General features: G+C 40.8%; 1 protein-coding gene across 1 annotated transcript in view; it reads left to right on the forward strand.

Annotated features, from left to right (window-relative positions):
* Nucleotides 1-21,730, forward strand: part of GALNT14 (polypeptide N-acetylgalactosaminyltransferase 14) — a 422,900-nt gene that overhangs the window by 277,004 nt on the left and 124,166 nt on the right. Inside the window, exon 3 of the mRNA XM_075863437.1 lies at nucleotides 4,772-4,870. Within this exon, the coding sequence (XP_075719552.1) occupies nucleotides 4,772-4,870 (99 nt within the window). The remainder of the gene's footprint in view (nucleotides 1-4,771; nucleotides 4,871-21,730) is intronic.

Raw genomic sequence — 21,730 nt, forward strand, 5'->3', positions numbered from 1 at the left:
TCAATGGAGATTCTAAATTCCGCAATGAAGTCCGCAGCTGTCATGCACATGTTATGTGTGCTGTGGATGCGTCTTGCTTTTTTAACATGACGTTTCTTCATTCTGGCTGGACCTATGTATTTCTAGGTCTACAGCCAGACTGAGGAAGTCAATGGGGCTCCCGGAATTACGGGTGACTACGTGTGTGCACCCATAATTACGGGAGCGTTGCTAGGCGATGTCAGTAAATAGTCACTGTCCAGGGTGCTGAAAGAGTTAAGCGATCGGCAGTAACTGTTTCTGCACCCTGGACAGTGACTACCGATCCCAATATACATCAACCTGTCAAAAAAATAGAAGTTCATACTTACCGAGAACTCCCTGCTTCTTCCTCCAGTCCGGCCTCCCGGGATGACGTTTCAGTCTAAGTGACGGCTGCAGCCAATCACTGGCCAATCACAGGCTGCAGCGGTCACATGGACTGCCGCGTCATCCAGCGAGGTCGGGCTGGATGCCGAAAGAGGGACGCGTCACCAAGACAACGGCTGGTAATTATGAAATTCTTTTACTTTCACTAGGGAAAGTGCTGTCCCTTCTCTCTATCCTGCACTGATAGAGAGAAGGGAAGCACTTTCACCTCAATACGCAACGGCTAGTCCGCATCAATTTACTGCACATTTTGGGCAGATCCGCCGCAGAATCTGCAACGCAGATTATGTGCGGCATTGATGCGGACAGTTGCGAAAGAAAACCGCCACGTGTGGGCATGCCCTTAGATAATTATATGAAATGTGACCAATATTTCCCTTTAAATGTTCATCTTTAATAGTAAAAGTTCCCTTATTACAGGTCTGTTTTCTATCACATTAGAGCCACAGACTTTATTAATTTCAACCTTTCATTTTTTCCTGCTTTTGGCCCTCAGTTATGTGTTATTCTAATAATTTTTGACAGTTTGGGGACGCTTTGCTTTCTTCATCTGAAATGTCACAATTTAGCATTTTTAGTTGGACTGGCTTTTCTTCACATTAAAATAGTTTTCTCTATAATTTGTGCCGTAAAAGAGCAAAAATGACGAAAATGAGCAACTGCAAGTATATCCTTATTGTACTGGTTTTGACCTGAGACTACGTTCACGGATATTCCTAAAAGTCAATAAACCTAATTGATGAGTGGGGGCTGCACATGGGAGTACACAGCAATTATAGAGCAGATTTATTCGCACCCCCACTAAGAGCCCCACCAAATGTTCTTCACTTTTATTAAAGTTAATATATCTGTATAGGGAAAATCTATTTTTCTGACGTTTAAAATTATATCATTCTTTCTGCATGCTGCCACCACTAGGGGGAGCTAACTGCATACATGGATGTATACAAGTAGTATTGAACTCAATGAGAGCTGTATAAGTCTGTATACAGTGAGCTCCCCCTAGTGGTGGCTGCAAGTAGCCACTTTGTCAATATCACAAGGGTTCAGTGTTGGGGCCATTCCCACCATGGCCATTCTCTATGCTAGGTGTGCCGCTGTTGTTGCATTGCATTTATTAAGAGCCTGCTGATTACTTGCTTAGTTGTAAAAGTAAGTCCTAAATCTTAATAGAATTTGGGGAATCATTTTTAATGATTAAAAGCGTATTCCAAATTTTAATACATTTCTTAGTAGGTATGAATGAAAATTTTATTTAACTCACTAATATGATGCCAGTGTGTACTTGGGTAAGGTTTATGGAAAACAGTCAGTAAGACACATACACCTAACATCTCCTAGATTGCAAGGTTAGTTTCTCCTACATCAACTGACTGTACAGTGCCTGGTGTAAACATGAGATTTATTGGTCAAAAGAACACAAGCGCAAGCACTGTGCAGACACTGAACAAGCAGGGAAATTCTGAGATTACTGAAATTTTAGCTCTAAAGCCTTCAGATTTTTGATTGCAGCTCTGGAGTATAATACAGGATGTAATTTAGGATCGATACAGGATAAGTAATGTAATGTCTGTACACAGTGACTCCACCAGCAGAATAGTGAGTGCAGCTCTAGAGTATAATACAGGATGTAACTCAGGATCAGTACAGGATAAGTAATGTAATGTATGTACACAGTGACTCCACCAGCAGAATAGTGAGCGCAGCTCTGGAGTATAATACAGGATGTAACTCAGGATCAGTACAGGATAAGTAATGTAATGTATGTACACAGTGACTCCACCAGCAGAATAGTGAGTGCAGCTCTAGAGTATAATACAGGATGTAACTCAGGATCAGTACAGGATAAGTAATGTAATGTATGTACACAGTGACTCCACCAGCAGAATAGTGAGTGCAGCTCTGGAGTATAATACAGGATATAACTCAGGATCAGTACAGGATAAGTAATGTAATGTCTGTACACAGTGACTCCACCAGCAGAATAGTGAGTACAGCTCTGGAGTATAATACAGGATGTAACTCAGGATCAGTACAGGATAAGTAATGTAATGTCTGTACACAGTGACTCCACCAGCAGAATAGTGAGTGCAGCTCTGGAGTATAATACAGGATATAACTCAGGATCAGTACAGGATAAGTAATGTAATGTATATACACATTGGCTCCACCAGCAAAATAGTGAGTGCAGCTCTGGAGTATAAGGCTATGTTCACACTGAGTATTTTGCCGAGTTTTTTGACGCGGAAACCGCGTCGCAAAACTCGGCAAAAACGGCCCGAAAACGCCTCCCATTGATTTCAATGGGAGCCGTCGGCGTCTTTTTCCCGCGAGCAGTAAAACTGCCTCGCGGGAAAAAGAAGCGACATGCCCTATCTTCGGGCGCTTCCGCCTCTGACCTCCCATTGACTTCAATGGGAGGCAGAGAGCGTATTTCGCGCTGTTTTATGCCCGCGACGCTCAATGGCCGCGGGCGAAAAACGGCGCGAAAATCGCCGCGAAAATCGGCGTGCAGGGAGAGGAATATCTGCCTCAAACTTCCAAACGGAATTTTGAGGCAGATATTCCTCCTGCAAAATACCCCGTGTGAACATAGCCTAATTGTGAAGGATTTGCCTGACACAGCTTCTGTGTCGACGCCCGTGGTTAATCAGCCTGCATCTGTTCCTAGGTTTGCTAGAGTGACTCGATCTGCTACCACTCAGGCTGGTAGGCTGAGGAGTGGGAGAGCCTATCGCAGCCTGGCCAGATGGTTCTAGCTCCCGCCCTTGGTCCCCTTATACCTTCATTTGCTGCTTGTCCTTTGCCTGTGATTCTCTTGTTTCCTGGCTCTCCTGTTCCTGCTGTTACCATTGACCTTTGCCTCATATTGACCCTGGCTTGACTGACTATTCTCCTGCTCTGCATTTGTTACCACATACACTCCTGGTTTGTCTCGGCTCGTCCACTACTATGTTGCTCACGGTGTTGCCATGGGCAACTGCCCCACTTCCCTTTGCTTTTGTGTACCCTTGTCTCGTTTGTTTGTCGTGCACATATTGAGCGTAGGAACCGTCGCCCAGTTGTACGCCGTCGCCTAGGACGGGCTGTGCAAGTAGGCAGGGACTGAGTGGCGGGTAGATTAGGGCTCACCTGTCTGTCTGCATATCCTGTCATTACAATAATACATGATGTATCTCAGGATCAGTACAGGATAAGTAATGTATGTACACAGTGACCCCACCATCAGAATAGTGAGTGTAGCTCTGGAGTATAATACAGGATGTAACTCAGGATCAGTACAGGATAAGTAATGTATTGTATGTACACAGTGACTCCACCAGCAGAATACTGAGTGCAGCTCTGGAGTATAATACAGGATGTAACTCAGGATCAGTACAGGATAAGTAATGTATGTACACAGTGACCCCACCAGCAGAATAGTGAGTGTAGCTCTGGAGTATAATACAGGATGTAACACAGGATCAGTACAGGATAAGTAATGTATGTACACAGTGACCCCACCAGCAGAATAGTGAGTACAGCTCTGGAGTATAATACAGGATATAACTCAGGATCAGTACAGGATAAGTAATGTAATGTATGTACACAGTGACTCCACCAGCAGAATAGTGAGTGCAGCTCTGGAGTATAATACAGGATATAACTCAGGATCAGTACAGGATTAGTAATGTAATGTAATGTATGTACACAGTGACTCCACCAGCAGAATAGTGAGTGCAGCTCTGGAGTATAATACAGGATGTAACTCAGGATCAGTACAGGATAAGTAATGTAATGTATGTACATAGTGACCCCACAAGCAGAATAGAGAGTGCAGCTCTGGAGTATAATACAGGATATAATGCAGGATCAGTACAGGATAAGTAATGTATGTACACAGTGACTCCACCAGCAGAATAGTGAGTGCAGCTCTGGAGTATAATACAGGATGTAACTCAGGATCAGTACAGGATAAGTAATGTAATGTAGATACACAGTGACTCCACCAGCAGAATAGTGAGTGCAGCTCTGGAGTATAATACAGGATGTAACTCAGGATCAGTACAGGATAAGTAATGTAATGTATGTACACAGTGACACTACCCTCAGAATAGTGAGTGCAGCTCTGGAGTATAATACAATATGTAACGGGATCAGTGCAGGATAAGTAATGTCATGGATGTAGAAAGTGGTGGGCATAAGCTTTAAAGATAAAGTAATATTAATCAATGTGCTACTATGTGTCGGATCCATATTTCACCTGGAGTCAGTCTGAGATGCTACTGACAGTTGGGTAAATGGGACTTGTACGAGTCATGAATGTAGATTTTTTATTTTATTTTGATGGATCTACTTATCCGGTAATTGCTCTGTTTTTCAGATGTACCGAGCTGCACTACCCATCAAACCTTCCACCTACCAGTGTCATTATTACCTTTCACAACGAGGCTCGATCCACACTTCTGAGAACGATTAGGAGGTAAGATAAATCCTGTGACAGGAATGTGGCGCTCGTTCACACATGGCGGTGTGGACTGTAAATTCAGATCACATTGTTTCTTCTGCAGCGTGACATTGCAGGTTATCATCTGAAATGTCTCTAATTAAAACCCGCACAGGAACAGCGACAAAGCCGCACGGAGATGACAGTCGGGTTGAGGGTTGCAGCGATTCATGGAAGCAGTGACTGACATTTCCCATTGAGCTGTCTCATTTTATACACAAGAATTTATCAACAATTAGACAAGGATCAGAACAAAAATCAATATAAATAGAAGCTTCTCCAGAGATAAATACCCAGCGCTCAAAATCTCCAAGACGTAAACAAGATTTGAGTTTTAATGGGATATTTACTCTACTTATCTAAAAGCTGAATCTTATTATTTTTAGTTTTCTTGAATTAAACCTTTGTGCACTAAACAAACATACAATATCAGGGATTACATCGAAGCCATCTCGGAGCAAACTCCCAAAGAAAGCAGAATAACATCTGCAGTACCGTTCATCACCACCAGGTGCTGTAAAGAGCTCTGATATTCAAGATCTTTGTAATTTGTATTTAATACTGAGCTGGATACATATATACAGTCCTATGATTTTGTTATAATCTATCTATCTATCTATCTATCTATCTATCTATCTATCTATCTATCTATCTATCTATCTATCTATCTATCTATCTATCTATCTATCTATCTATCTATCTATCTATCTATCTATCTATCTATCTATCTTTCTGTAATGACGGGGGTAGGGAAACGGACAAGTGAGCCCTAATCTACCCGCCACTCTGTCCCTGCCTACTTGCAACGACCCGCCCTAGGCGACGGGGTACAACTGGGCGGCGGTCCCTACGCTCAGTAAGTGCACGAGACAAACAGACAAGGGAACACAAAGAAAAGGGAAAGGGGCAGTTGCTCACGGCAACACCGTGAGCAACAAGAGTGGTGAACGAGCCGAGTCAAACCAGGAGTGCACGAGGTACCAAACGCAGAGTAGGAGAGTAGTCAGTAAGCCAGGGTCAGTATGGAGCAGGATCAAATTGTTAGGAGCTGTAGCTGGGCCAGGAAACCACACGAGAAGAATCACAAGCAAAGGAGGAACAGGAAAGGCAGGTATAAATAGACAGAGGGTGGGAGCTAGCTCCGTCTGGCCAGGCTGTGATAGGCTCTCCCACTCCTAAGCCTGCCATCCTGAGTGGTGGAAGATGGAGTCAGTCTCAGAGACATAGACTCAGATGCAGACTGATTACCTATGGGCGTATACACAGAAGTTGTGCCTGGCAGATCCTTTACACTATCTATCTATCTATCTATCTATCTATCTATCTATCTATCTATCTATCTATCTATCTATCTATCTATCTATCTATCTATCTATCTATCTATCTATCTATCTATCTATCTATCTATCTATCTAATCTATCTAATCTATCTATCTATCATCTGTCAAATTATCCCGAACTTGCAGTTCAATGACCAGACTGAAGCTTCACCTTATTCTGGACCCAGGTCATTGAAGAAGATCTGGAGGGAGGAAGACGACCAGTAACAAGATAGATAAAATATATGTAATAATAACAGTTTCTTTCAATATTTTGGTGAGAAATAGACATAAAAAAGTCCTTTCAATTGTAACATTTTCCCAATTACAACTGCACAGATGGTCCCAGCATCTCCTGTCTGTGTATACGGGGTCGTCACGCCGTTCCTGTTGCGTTCGGGTTCCTCTTGTCGCCCCCTTTGCCTGTAACGACAGATTGTTCCACAGATGTGGTGGAGTCGCTTGTCTTGGATCTCAGCAGGACCAGCCCTGCAGGAGTAGATTGGGCACACGCTGAGTTTTGAGCTGTCCAGCTGTTGATATTATAACCTTACTATCAACTTACATGTTTACCAGAGACACTTCCATCTATGAAATACTTTGAAGTTTTTAGTTTTTGGTGGCAAATTATTTGTCGTTCTGTGAATTGTAACGCAAACCCGTGAAAGTGAAGCTCCGCTTGTATTTAACATTGGCCCTATTGTCAGTAAATGTCCATTAATCCTCTTTGTAATATATCTTTATTACTTTTTTGTTCTTTTTTTTACTCCATTTTCTACTTGGATACTATGAATAAGCTGCTGTTGACAGATTTTTTTATTTTTTCTCGATTTAGTACTGTGATTGCACAAGGGTGAAAAGTCTATTAGGCTCATAGTCACCTTACCCTATTAATATCCCCTACAGCTTATCCCATTAAAGGGGTTGTTGCAGGACTGACATTGTGGCATATCGCTTGGATACAGTAGTCTGACCCCTGTTGAGCTCTAGAACAAAGTGGTATCGGCACTCTCGGAGTCCGTACATTCGGACCATTATGGTCAATTACTGACCACGCTCCCTTTAAAGAAAATCCGAGTTCAGCCGTCAGGCATGTGGCTTTCCTTGCATCGCTACCACTTGCTTCTAGTCACATCAGTCGGATTAGGGATATGCCATCAATGTCTGCCATGAGGCAACCGCCTTAAAGCAACAATGCCCAATGCAGGAACCTACTGTAGGTATTCATATATATTGTTGTTTGCCAAATCCAAAATTTGATACGCTGTTATAGTTTTCTTCAGATGGCGATTGTGTGCAGCATGACAGAAGAGGAATTGTTTTATCATTAGTGCAGCTGAGGTTATAAAATGCTAAACTGCTGTTTATGGATCTCTGGGGAGAAGAATGTCAGAATTTTTCGTTTTTTGTTACCCTTTTGTCCTTATTATTAATTCTAAATTTTCCATTCTTTCCATTTGGAAGCCTGGAAATGATCAACAATCTCAAAGATCCGTAATTATTTGAATAATTTATTCCGAAAATGCGTCACTATTTAGTGCTCTGAGTGCACAAGGGTGTATCATTGTGAATGGGCTGCAGCTCTGATTGGCTCATCAATCACCCATCCTTATTAATAACTGCTGCAGCCTGCTGCAATGCATGTATTAGGGCCTGTTCACATCACCGTTCGGTTTCCGTTGATGGGTTCCGTCAGACCCTTCCGTCGGAGGAACCCATCAATGAAAAGGCAAACGGAAACCGTAACTTCTTTTTGCATTACCATTGATTTCAATGGTAATGCCTCTGTTGCAAATGGTTTCCGCTTGTCTCCGTTCCGTAAGGTTTCTGTTTTTTCAGTCGACTGCGCTATTAATTCCGCAAAGAAAACGGAGCTTTTTATCATCTCTTCCTCTGACGGAAGAGAGCTAAACGGATAGTAACGGTAGTGTGAACTTAGGCATTTATATAACAGCCGATTTGCATGTTCATGTAATAAATAAATACATGTGTATATATATAAAATTATATTTATGTATTAATAAGCATCTTGTATTCCTGTGTTAGGATGAGTTCACACGGGGCGGATACGCTGCATAAAAGCACTCAGCGTATCCGCCCTGTGCGCCGCAGGGTATTTCGCCCGGAATGTCCTCTGTGGAAAACTGCTGCACTTAGAACGCACAAAAACGCTCAGTATTTACCGGGCGTGTGGAGGAGTTTTGTTTTATCTCATCCACTTTTCTGCCACTGTATTTTCTGTGGATTTTTCACAACTAATTCCGGTGCGGAAAAACTGCAGTATTTACACAACGTGTGAACTGACCCTTAGTTATGTTCACACGCTAGACTAAAAATGGCTGTAAAATACGGAGCTGCTTTCAAGGGCAAACAGCCTCTTATTTTCAGACGTTTTTTAAGCAACTTGCGTTTTTTGTGGCGTTTTTTACGCCAGTTTTTGGAGCTGTTTTTCTATTGAGTCAATGAAAAACGGCTCCAAAAACAGCTCAAGAAATGACACGCACTTCTTTTTACGGGGCGTTTTTTTTACGCGCCGTGGGAACGGAACGCCGTTTTTCCCATTGAAATCAACGGGCAGATATTTGGAGGCGTTCAGCCTCCGCATTTTTAGCCATTTTTCGTGGTGTTTACTGCCTGAAAAACAGCTGAAAATAGGCCGTGTGAACATACCCTAAGGCTGAGTTCACAAGTTGCGGATTAGTCGCAGATTTTGTTGCGGTTTTGACGCAGATCTCACCCTTTTGCATTGCAAAGTGTAAAATCCGCGCTGAAAATCTGCGTGAAATCCGCGCCGTGTGAACTCAGCCTTAAAGTGTCAGGATGTATTTACACAACCCATAATAAGATCTGTGGTCACTAGACAGCCTACCTCTTGATGGTTTCCAGTTAGCATTCAATTTCTTTCTACACCACCGAAAGTAAAACCAAATCTAAAAACGTAAAAACATCAAATGGTAATAAAGATTTATTACAAACATTGAGATTTTATGTTTTGTGACTATGCAGCCAATCTCAATCAATGATGAAGGTTAACTTTAAAAAATGTAGACATATAATCATAACCCTATGTAGCAGAGCCGAAACGGTCATTTGCCAAATCCCAAATTTTAAATGCCGTTTTATTTGTTCTCCGTCTTGTGAATGTGGATGGTAACGGTGAGCAGCATGAAAGAAGTGATGATCTGCAGCTGAAGTGATGACAAGCTAGATCATCTGCAGAGTTTATAGTTTAGCTATACTTTGTGTTTCAATCCTCACTTATTTTAAGATCTCTGCTTGCTGTCAGTGAATAGGAATGCTCATGTTGACATCCTGAGGCTGAAACCTGGTCCTGACCTAATACTTTTTACAGCTGAGGGTTTGCTATAGTTGTATCATGACAAGACAATCCTCAGTAACCTAGACAGGCTCGGAGTCCAGGCGGGTTGCTGGGAGCACCGCTATACAGGGAACATTTTTAAAGGGGTCGCAGCGGTAAGCCAGCACTGCAGCCACTTCATTTTCAGGATCGGTCGGGGGGCATATCCTAACGATATGGGAAAACTCCTTTAATGAAAAAAAATCTATTCTGATTACTTTCGTAATATATTTTCATAGCAGACGAAGATATTTTTTTTCTGATACAGAGCTCCAAATCCCCTGCTTCCCGTCTCACAGCCATATAGTTTCATGTCTGCAGCTACCACTAGGGGGCGCATACTGAATTGATGTAAATAAATGTCTTCCCGCAGCCCCCGCCTCCCCCGCCCTCCAGCCGCTGATAAACACTTTTCTCCCTATTACTATTATTTGTACCATTTTGGGCTACTTGCGACTTTTTGATCAGTTTTTATTCATTAGGTGACAAAAAAACAGCAATTCTGGAGTTTTTTTTAATTTTTTCGACGTTCTCCCTGCGGGTTAAATAATAATATCTTGTAAAATTTGGACTTTCTTGTGTGACGATGCCAATTCTGATTATTTTTTTATATTATTTAAAGGAAAAATTGGGTTTTTAGAGCTCTGAATATTTTTATTTTTTGCATATTATTAGAAACATTTTTACATTTAATTTTTTATTTTATTTTGCTTTTTATTAGATCACTTGTGCCATACACGGCAATACTATTAAGCCCTGCCTCTGCCCCTCCCTCCACTGTCTTAACGGTTTAGATGCCGCGGACGCTTTTGACCGCAGCATCTAAGTGGTTAACTGCCCGAGATCTAAGTGATCGCCAAACCCGGATGTCCGCTTCATACTTCCCCTTCCAACTTCCGTAGTACAGATAGGGCGGATATCGGGAAGGGGTGAACTCCCCTAATGTGGTGGCTGCCGGCAGCTGGAGATTCATGTGACTGTCTGTGCAGGGGATTTGGAGCTTTGTATATGTAGATATATTATGATATGAATCAATGCTCAATATTGGACCTAGAGATGACCCGGTGTTAATAGGCGGCGTGTCTCTTTAAATATAACATATCTCTTAGATTTGGGGGATATTAACGTCTTGGAACACTTTTCTCTCACCCGCATTTGGTTTCAGGCTTTTCTATTCATGGAATTTGTATCTGTGATTAAGTGAAGGCTGAAATCGAATTAGGGTTAAAGGAAAAAGTAATTCAATTCTTATGGATGACTGAACTATGATGAGATTTCACTTAACACTCATCTATTATATTTCCAGGCTGAATACATTTTCTATTATAAAAATGCAGATTTCAGAAGAAAGAACTTTACCCGGATTTTTTTTTGCATTTCTATTTCGGACTATGGAGGGCGCTCACACCAAGGGGAGCGGTTGATCGTACAGGCACGGCGGGCACAGGCAGGACATGGCACATAAATGGGGGCACCTATGTAGCATTATCGTATTACACCTGCTTGACATCCCCCTCTCGCTCTCCTGGGACTTCACAAAAAACGGCCAAAATCGTCCCCCATTGATTTTAATGTGATGTCGATTATTTCTCTTTTCCCGGGCGGCTATTGGCCACCAGCAGGAAAAAAAAGGTGGCATGTCCCTTCTTCGGAGGCACAATAAACCTCAATGGCAATGGGCAAAAAACGCCATGAAAAACCGCAGAAAAATACGTGCCGGCAGTTCAAAATCTGCCTCAAAATTCCTGAAGGAATTCTAAGGCAGATTTTTTTCTGCCTGCAAATAACTCTGTGTGAACAGGGCCTTATACTCTCATGATGGCACTGTGGAAGGCTTTACTGTGTCAATGCTATGGAGCACATGGTTATGGAGCTCTGTGCAAGAGTGTGTTATGGGGTCACTGTGGCTGACAATGTTATGGAGTTCTGTAGCAGCAATTTCCATATACCCTAAATTCAGAGTATATAGGACGGGGCCCTCTGTTCAGGATCCTCATCTCTTGGGCAGAGTGGAGAGCGGTTACATAGTGTCTCTCTGGGGGACCCGTCCTGTATTACACAGACAACACATTGATATGAATGGACAGTGTGTAATGCTTCATTTCCCCTGTGGTGGCGCTGCAGGTAAATTGTACACTTCGGGTATGTTCACATGGCTGCAAATGCCCGTAAACTCCCCCAAAAAATGGCTGAAAATACGGGAGCTGAACGCCTCCAAACATCTGCCCATTGATTTCAATGGGAAAAACGGCGTTCCGTTCCCACAGGGCGCTGTTTTACGCGGCCGTTTGAAAAAACGACCCGTAAAAAAACGCCTTGTAAAAAGAAGTACATGTCACTTCTTGAGCCGTTTTTCATTGTCTCAATGGAAAAACAGCTCTAAAAACGGCCGTAAAAAACGCACCAAAAAATGCTTGATGCATTAAAAACGCAGACACTTTATAAATTGCTTATTGTAAATGGAGACTTGTAACAAGCAGGGATTGTTGAAAGCGGAGGACCCCTTTAATGTGAACCGTTGTCTTTATTTAAAGGGCTTTTCTTATAAGGAAAACCTCTTTCCACTTGCCCTATCAGCGAGAGTGGAGAGCCACCGCAAAAAGCAGTTCACTTTTGGCAGAGCTGCAAATCGGAAGGGGTTGCCCTGATCTACTCTCCTATCTTGGTCGGGTTTTATCTCATATTGAGATACAAATGATAAAAACATTCCAAAAAACCTGTCAGTGGGACTGGCGGGATCAGTGTCAGCGGGTCACGCAGGATCCACCTGTAATCAATCACATCTAAGTTATGAACTAATAGAGATACGCAGGACCCGCGGACACTGAACCCGTCAGTCCCGCTGACCTGACGGATACAGCAAAAGATACAGCTGCTCTATATACGGATTCAAAGCAGCTGTATCTCAAAAAGTAAAAATTATTTTTAATAAAAACCAATTATAAAGTTGCACCAAACACACTGATAGACATTTTAATTTTAAAAAAAATCCCTTTCAAAGGTGTGCGTAGCCTTTAAACTATCAGGTGTTGCGTTCCTTTGAATGAACGTTGCGGCGCCGGCGTCTTCGGGAAGGTTTGTTACATTTGAAGTCTTTGGTTTTGTAACGTTACTGAGCTGTGATATTTTATGGCACTTCTCGTTTGCGGCGTCCTTGAGCGGTGATTTCTGCCGGTCTTTACGCTCAGTTTGGGCTGTAACTCTTCCGTCCGCACAGGTCGCTGTCAGCCGGTAATGACTCTTCCTCTCTTGCCCTTGAAGACGTGAATTTTTCTGGGCTTTAATAATATTATTTGTATTGTTTTATGATTTTTCTGTTTTTACTGGCGGCAGATTTTTCTTCTGTACAATTTCGATTCCTTTTTAGAGGGAGACTGAACACTGAGATCCAACCCGTGTAGCCTGCCCCTTATATCTATCACCAGACGTTAGATTCTTTCTCATTTATTTTTATTGAGATTCCTTCCCCCATTGAAGAATTTCAGGACTTATAAATATTTCTGCTCCTTTGTGGTAGAATAAAAGATCTACATAAAATGTGACAAATGGGAATCAGAGGTGCGTGGAATAATTAGGGTTAACCTTATCCTGACTTTGGAGGAGCACTGCAGCCTCTATGGAGGTATAAGCCTGGCTGCATATGCCAAACTACATCCCTACTCTCCTCTTTCAGGACAGAGTTAAAGGGCCGGTGTGTCTGTGTATATCAGTGTTTCCCAACCGGAGTTCCGCGAGAACCGTCCAGTGGTGCCGCGAGAACCGTCCAGTGGTACCGCGAGAACCGTCCAGTGGTGCCGCGAGAACCGTCCAGTGGTGCCACGAGAACCGTCCAGTGGTGCCGTGAGAACCGGCCAGGGGTGCCGTGAGAACCGTCCAGGGGTGCCGCGAGAACCGTCCAGTGGTGCCGTGAGAACCGGCCAGGGGTGCCGCGAGAACTGTCCATGGGTGCCGCGAGAACCGTCCAGGGGTGCCTTGACACTCCGCTCATCCACAGCTCTAAAAAAAATAAAAAATGCTTTTCCTTGTAGCAGACGTGACGTCAAATTAATAGGAGGCAGAAAATACCTGTGGCGCTCGTTTGGTGCTTTTTTGCCTGCTGTTTTTGCATTCGTTAACGGCTTAAAAAAATACCGCAAAAAAAAAAGCATAAAATATCGCTGTCAATTCAAAATCTGCCTCAAAATTCCTTCAGGAATTGAGGCAGATTTTTTCTGCCTTACAAAAAATGCTGTGTGAACATAACCTACGAGTGTAGGGGTTCCCTGAGGAAATTTTGTTTTCTCCACGGGGGCCTCGACCCTGAAAAGGTTGGGAATCTCTGTATATACTATAAAGAAAAAATGATATATCAATCTGCTCATCTCTATAACCGGCAGACATGATATAGACTCCGCAGGGACAGTAGAACTTCTTGTGCCGAAACCGGTTTGGGATGCCAACTATTGGTCGAACTTTCCTGCCACCCAAGGCGCGTGGTCGTGTTCAGGAGGAGACGGAATAGAGATACATCCATGCCCAATTCTCCAGATTTTTTGGGGCCCCAGAGGTGGGATCGCCACCTACGGGGAAAATTGGGCTCTGCAACCCAAGGGGGCTGGTGGTGCCAACCAGGAGGAGACTAAATAGAGGTATGGCCGGGCCTCATGTTCCTGACACGTGGGAGCCTCGGAGATTGGACCCTTGACTACCAGAAAATAATGTTAGAGGTGGGAAGTTTACTTTGCAAACTTGTGATGTATAAAACGAGTAAATTAGTTCAGACGACGGTCACACAATCCATTCTGTAGGGAATACAATGTAGCAATTAATATTCACAATTCCCAGGATGAGGAGAGATGTGCGATTTCATATTTAAGTAAATTAACTTCTCACCGCAGAAGAAGGGAACGCTCCTAATATTGTCTCGCTATTGTTCTCATCAAGGAAATGGTAATTCTCCGATTGATATTGTTATTAACACGGAATATTTGCATACGCGGCATCTGCTCGACATGTGACTCTGAAGGTATTTTATACCCGTAAATCAGAGAGAAAATATGTGGGAGGACAAATTACCGTCTCAATTTAGAATACAATATGTGCGGCATAAACTCATCTTACGCTTTTTTTTTTTCCAAATTGTCAGTTTATATTTCCATTTATCTGACAGCTTTTCTGATAACAAAGGGAGGAAAAAAAGAATTAACCATTCACAGCTGGAGGCAAACAAGGTAGAACGCTCTCGAGACTTCCGACAAATCACTCGTCCTGTTTTTAAACATTTTTTAAATTCCTTGCGAGGGATGTGTCTAATTTAAAAAAAATGTTTTTTAATTAAATTTAAAAAAAAATAATATTTATTATTATCATCATCATCATCATCATCATCGGGTTTGGAGCTCTGTTTTTATGATACAGAGCTCCCCATCTCCTGACCTACATAGTCACAGAGACCAAATATACAGTTCTGTACCTGAAGTCACCACTAGGGGGAGATTAGCAGCATACCTCATACAGATTAATACATAAAACTCAATATTAAATCAGTATACTCCTAAGCTCCCCCTAGTGGTGGCTGCAGGCAGACTTATTTTTATCATTTAATTATAGATTGAAGGGAGGCAAAGGATTCTGTGCTCTGTCCCCTATAACGATATCTTATAAAATGGATCAGTGTTATAAGGTGGACATTCAGTTAATGGGGATACTTTTGGAGCTCTAGGCCTGAAGAATACCTTCTCTGGGTCTATTAAGGCCCTATTATACCGGCCAATTTTGGCCGGTACAGCGAGCGCCGATCAACGTTGATCGGCTCTCCTTTGCTCCTGTCACAAGGAGCTATGGATGAGGACGAGTGCTCGTTATTCTGTTCACTCGTCCCCATACATTATCATCATGTTGGCAGCGCGTCTCCCTGTTTACACACCAAGATGTGCTGCCGACAACGATAATATTCCAGTTTTTTAAAACGATACGACCATCAGATAAACTAGCGTTTGCCCGATAATTGACCAGTGTAAAACCCTCTTGAGGCTGGGTTCACACGACCATGTTACGTCCGTAAAGTACTACCCCTATATACAAGAATATAACTGCTATAATACTGCTCCTATATACAAGAATATAACTACTATAATACTGCCCCTATATGCAAGAATATAACTACTATAATACTGCCCCCTATATACAGGAATATAACTACTATAATACTGCTCCTATATACAAGAATATAACTACTATACTACTGCCCCCTATATACAAGAATATAACTACTATAATACTGCCTCCTATATACAAGAATATAACTACTATAATACTGTCCCCTATATACAAGAATATAACTACTATAATACTGCCCCTATATACAAGAATATAACTACTATAATACTGCTCCTATATACAAGAATATAACTACTATAATACTGCTCCCTATATACAAGAATATAACTACTATAATACTGCCCCCTATATACAAGAATATAACTACTATAATACTGCTCCCTATATACAAGAATATAACTACTATAATACTGCCCCCTATATACAAGAATATAAATACTATAATACTGCTCCTATATACAAGAATATAACTACTATAATACTGCTCCTATATACAAGAATATAACTACTATAATACTGCCCCTATATACAAGAATATAACTACTATAATACTGCTCCTATATACAAGAATAGAACTTTTATAATACTGCCCCTATATACAAGAATATAACTACTATAATACTGCTCCCTATATACAAGAATATAACTACTATAATACTGCCCCCTATATACAAGAATATAACTACTATAATACTGCCCCCTATATACAAGAATATAACTACTATAATACTGCCCCCTATATACAAGAATATAACTACTATAATACTGCTCCTATATACAAGAATATAACTACTATAATACTGACCCCTATATACAAGAATATAACTACTATAATACTGCCCCTATATACAAGAATATAACTACTATAATACTGCCCCTATATACAAGAATATAACTACTATAATACTGCCACTATATACAAGAATATAACTACTATAATACTGCCCCCTATATACAAGAATATAACTACTATAATACTGCCCCTATACACAAGAATATAACTACTGTAATACTGCCTCCTATATACAAGAATATAACTACTATAATACTGCTCCTATATACAAGAATATAACTACTATAATACTGCTCCTATATACAAGAATATAACTTCTATAATACTGCTCCTATATACAAGAATATAACTACTATAATACTGCTCCTATACACAAGAATATAACTACTATAATACTGCCCCTATATACAAGAATATAACTACTATAATACTGCCTCTATATACAAGAATATAACTACTATATTACTGCCCCTATATACAAGAATATAACTACTATAATACTGCCTCCTATATACAAGAATATAACTACTATAATACTGCCTCCTATGTACAAGAATATAACTACTATAATACTGCTCCTATATACAAGAATATAACTACTATAATATTGCTCCTATATACAAGAATATAACTACTATAATACTGCCCCCTATATACAAGAATATAACTACTATAAGGCCTCATTTACACGAGCGTGTGCGTTTTGCGGGCGCAAAAAAACGCTGCGTTTTGCGTGCGCAAAAGGCAATTGACAGCTCCGTGTGTCATCCGTGTATGATGCGCGGCTGCGTGATTTTCGCGCAGCCGCCATCATAGAGATGAGGTAGTCGACGCCCGTCACTGTCCAAGGTGCTGAAAGAGCTAACTGATCGGCAGTAACTCTTTCAGCACCCTCGACAGTGAATGCCGATCACAATATACACCAACCTGTGACTAAAAAAAGACGTTCAAACTTACCATGAACTGCCTGCTTCCTCCAGTCCGGTCTCCCGGCCGTTGCCTTGGTGACGCGTCCCTCTCTTGTCATCCGGCCCCACCTCCCAGGATGACGCGGCAGGCCATGAGACCGCTGCAGCCTGTGATTGGCTGCAGCCTGTGCTTGGCCTGTGATTGGCTGCAGCTGTCACTTGGCCTGAATTGTCATCCCGGGAGGTCGGACTGGAGGAAGGAGCCGGGACTTATCGGTAAGTCCGAACTTCTGTTTTTTTTTACACGTATATGTATATTGTGATCGCAAGTCACTGTCCATGGTGCTGAAACAGTTTAAGTCTTTGAGCACCGTGGGCAGTGACTGTCTCCTGACGTCGCGTACCCGAACATTTTTTGCCGGGTTCGGTCAAAACGAGTTCGGCCGAACCCGGTGAAGTTCGGTGCGCTCATCTCTAATTTGACACTCCGTTTGGATGTTTGTAACCAGAAAAGCACGTGGTGCTTTCCTGTTTACATTCATCCTTTTGACAGCTCTTGCGTGATTTTCGCGCATGCAACGCAGGACCGTCCGTGTGGCATGCGTTGTTTTCACGCACCCATTGAAGTCAATGGGTGCGTGTTGCGTGAAAAACGCAAGAATATAGAACATGTCGTGAGTTTTACGCAACGCACTCACGCAGCGCAAAATTCACGCATCGTCTAAACAGCCCCATAGACTATTATAGGTGCGTACGACACGCGTGAAAAGCACGCGCGTCGCACGCGCGTATAATACGCTCGTGTAAATGAGGCCTAACTACTATAATACTGCTCCTATATACAAGAATATAACTACTATAATACTGCCTCCTATATACAAGAATATAACTACTATAATACTGCTCCTATATACAAGAATATAACTACTATAATACTGCCCCCTATATACAAGAATATAACTACTATAATACTACTCCTATATACAAGAATATAACTACTATAATACTGCCCCCTATATACAAGAATATAACTACTATAATACTACTCCTATATACAAGAATATAACTACTATAATACTGCCGCCTATATACAAGAATATAACTACTATAATACTGCCCCCTATATACAAGAATATAACTACTATAATACTACTCCTATATACAAGAATATAACTACTATAATACTACCCCCTATATACAAGAATATAACTACTATAATACTGCCGCCTATATACAAGAATATAACTACTATAATACTGCCTCCTATATACAAGAATATAACTACTATAATACTGCCGCCTATATACAAGAATATAACTACTATAATACTGCCCCCTATATACAAGAATATAACTACTATAATACTACTCCTATATACAAGAATATAACTACTATAATACTGCCCCCTATATACAAGAATATAACTACTATAATACTGCTCCTATATACAAGAATATAACTACTATAATACTGCCCCCTATATACAAGAATATAACTACTATACTACTGCTCCCTATATACAAGAATATAACTACTATAATACTGCTCCTATATACAAGAATATAACTACTATAATACTGCTCCTATATACAAGAATATAACTACTATAATACTGCCCCCTATATACAAGAATATAACTACTATACTACTGCTCCCTATATACAAGAATATAACTACTATAGTACTGCTCCTATATACAGGAATATAACTACTATAATACTGCTCCTATATACAAGAATATAACTACTATAATACTGCTCCTATATACAAGAATATAACTACTATAATACTGCCCCCTGTATACAAGAATATAACTACTATAATACTGCTCTTATATACAAGAATATAACTACTATAATACTGCTCCTATATACAAGAATATAACTACTATAATACTGCCCTTATATACAAGAATATAACTACTATAATACTGCCCCTATATACAAGAATATAACTACTATAATACTGCCCCCTATATACAAGAATATAACTACTATAATACTGCTCATATATACAAGAATATAACTACTATAATACTGCCCCCTATATACAAGAATATAACTACTATAATACTGCCCCCTATATACAAGAATATAACTACTATAATACTGCCCCTATATACAAGAATATAACTACTATAATACTGCCCCTATATACAAGAATATAACTACTATAATACTGCTCCTATATACAAGAATATAACTACTATAATACTGCCCCTATATACAAGAATATAACTACTATAATACTGCCCCCTATATACAAGAATATAACTACTATAATACTGCCCCCTATATACAAGAATATAACTACTATAATACTGCTCTTATATACAAGAATATAACTACTATAACACTGCCCCTATATACAAGAATATAACTACTATAATACTGCTCCTATATACAAGAATATAACTTTTATAATATTGTATGTGAACAGTGAGAATAATTTCCATATGTGACTGTAGTTGCTCCGGATAGGACTTATGACTTTCTGCACCTGGTGATATGAATTTGAGTTTTAGAAGGTGTCACTGAGGCCAAATTTACACTTTTAGATAAATCTTCGTGTTTTCAGTGTCACTTTCGACATTCTCTCCGTGTATTCCCTTGGAATGAGTAACAAGCTGCATGAACACGTTTTGCTTTCCGTCCTTCACATCTCATATCATAAAGATCTGGTAATCGCTCGCTCGCTATTGTGTATCCATTTCATGTTAGATTTCTGGTCAGCCGTTTGCCCCGTTAGTTTTTACTTTAATTAATCCAATTATCCAGAACTACAAATTAACTCTTGAGTGATGTCTGATTTGTGACTCTCAGGCGCTGCTTGCTTAATGTGAATAGCGTGATGTAGTCGCATGCCGCTGAGATGGGGCTGCGAGATATTTTATGCTTCAGATTTTAAACTAAAAGAAAAGATACATTTTGATATAAAATAACCAATTGATAAAAAAATGTAATATTTTAGACCTGAGAAATAGTCGTGTTTATCCGTCCCTCAAGCCCCATAAATTCTCTCCTCCTCTATTAATGGGATGGCGCCGGCGTTGTTTTCGCTTGTTACATTCGTCAGTAAGTAATCAAAGCAATTATACGTGATGTAAGTTTTGGAGCTCCGGAATATAAATAATTGGCATTTAGCGAGGTTCCCGCCTGGTGGAGTGAATGCTCCTCCATTATTATATGTCTAATCCTTATTTAAAAACTTAAGCCGCTGCATAAGAATTAGCGCCCCCGGTTTGATTGACTTCTCAATAGGTAACAACACCCTAGAGTGAAATTTAAAGGGGTATTCCTCTTAAATTGTGGTTTAGTGCTTATAGTATGACTTATGCCTAAATGTTACGTCTCCATAATATGGCATCTTCCGAAGTAGCGGTAGAGCTCTATAGACTGCTATAAGTTCCATATTACAGCTCGATATAGTGGCGTAACTATAGTCCTTTGGGCCCAATGCATATTTTGAAGCTTTGCTTCCCCCGCACCAGCTTGCTGCTTAGACGCGTGGGCCCTAGGGTGGTTTGTTAGGGTCTATAAAGATCAAAGATAAAAAATAATACAAATTAAGGCCCTGTTCACACAGTTTATTTGCAGGCGGAATTTTGAGGCAGATTTTCACCTGCCTGCACTTTCTTGCCACAGTTTTTTGCAGCGTTTTTTCGACCGTGGCCAATGGGCAGTCAGAGATGGAACCATGGGAAGGAAGAGCACGCCTCCGCCTCCCGTTGAAATCAATGTGAGACGGTTTAGGGTGTTTTTTGGCGCTGATTCCGATGCGGTTTCCGGGTCAAAATCAGCGCCAAAAAACTCTGTGTGAACTGACCCTAGTATATACCGTATATCTGTAATAAAAACAACATAGCTATAAGACAATTTTCTATGTATGATAATATACATCTAAATTATACAGTTATATAGTTATTAAATAATACAACTATGCAAGGAACAAATATCACCCTACTGTTACTGACAAAACCCAGATACCACGTACAATATTACCAACAATAACACTATACAAGAAGCAAATAACACCGCCACGCCATGACCACATAGTGACCGGATAATACCGCCTCACCATAACCACAAAGTGACTGAATAATACCCCCATACTGTTACTGAATATTACCGCCTCACCATAACCACATAGTAACTGACTAATACCCTCATACTGTTACTGAATAATACCGCCACACCATAACCACATAGTGACTGAATAATACCACCATACTGATACTGAATAATACTGCCACACCATAACAACGTAGTGACTGAATAATACCACCATACTGTTACTGAATAATACCACCACACCATAACCATATAGTGACTGAATAATACCTCCATACTGTTACTGAAT

Source organism: Rhinoderma darwinii, chromosome 4 (assembly GCF_050947455.1).
Source record: "Rhinoderma darwinii isolate aRhiDar2 chromosome 4, aRhiDar2.hap1, whole genome shotgun sequence".
NCBI lineage: Eukaryota > Metazoa > Chordata > Amphibia > Anura > Rhinodermatidae > Rhinoderma > Rhinoderma darwinii.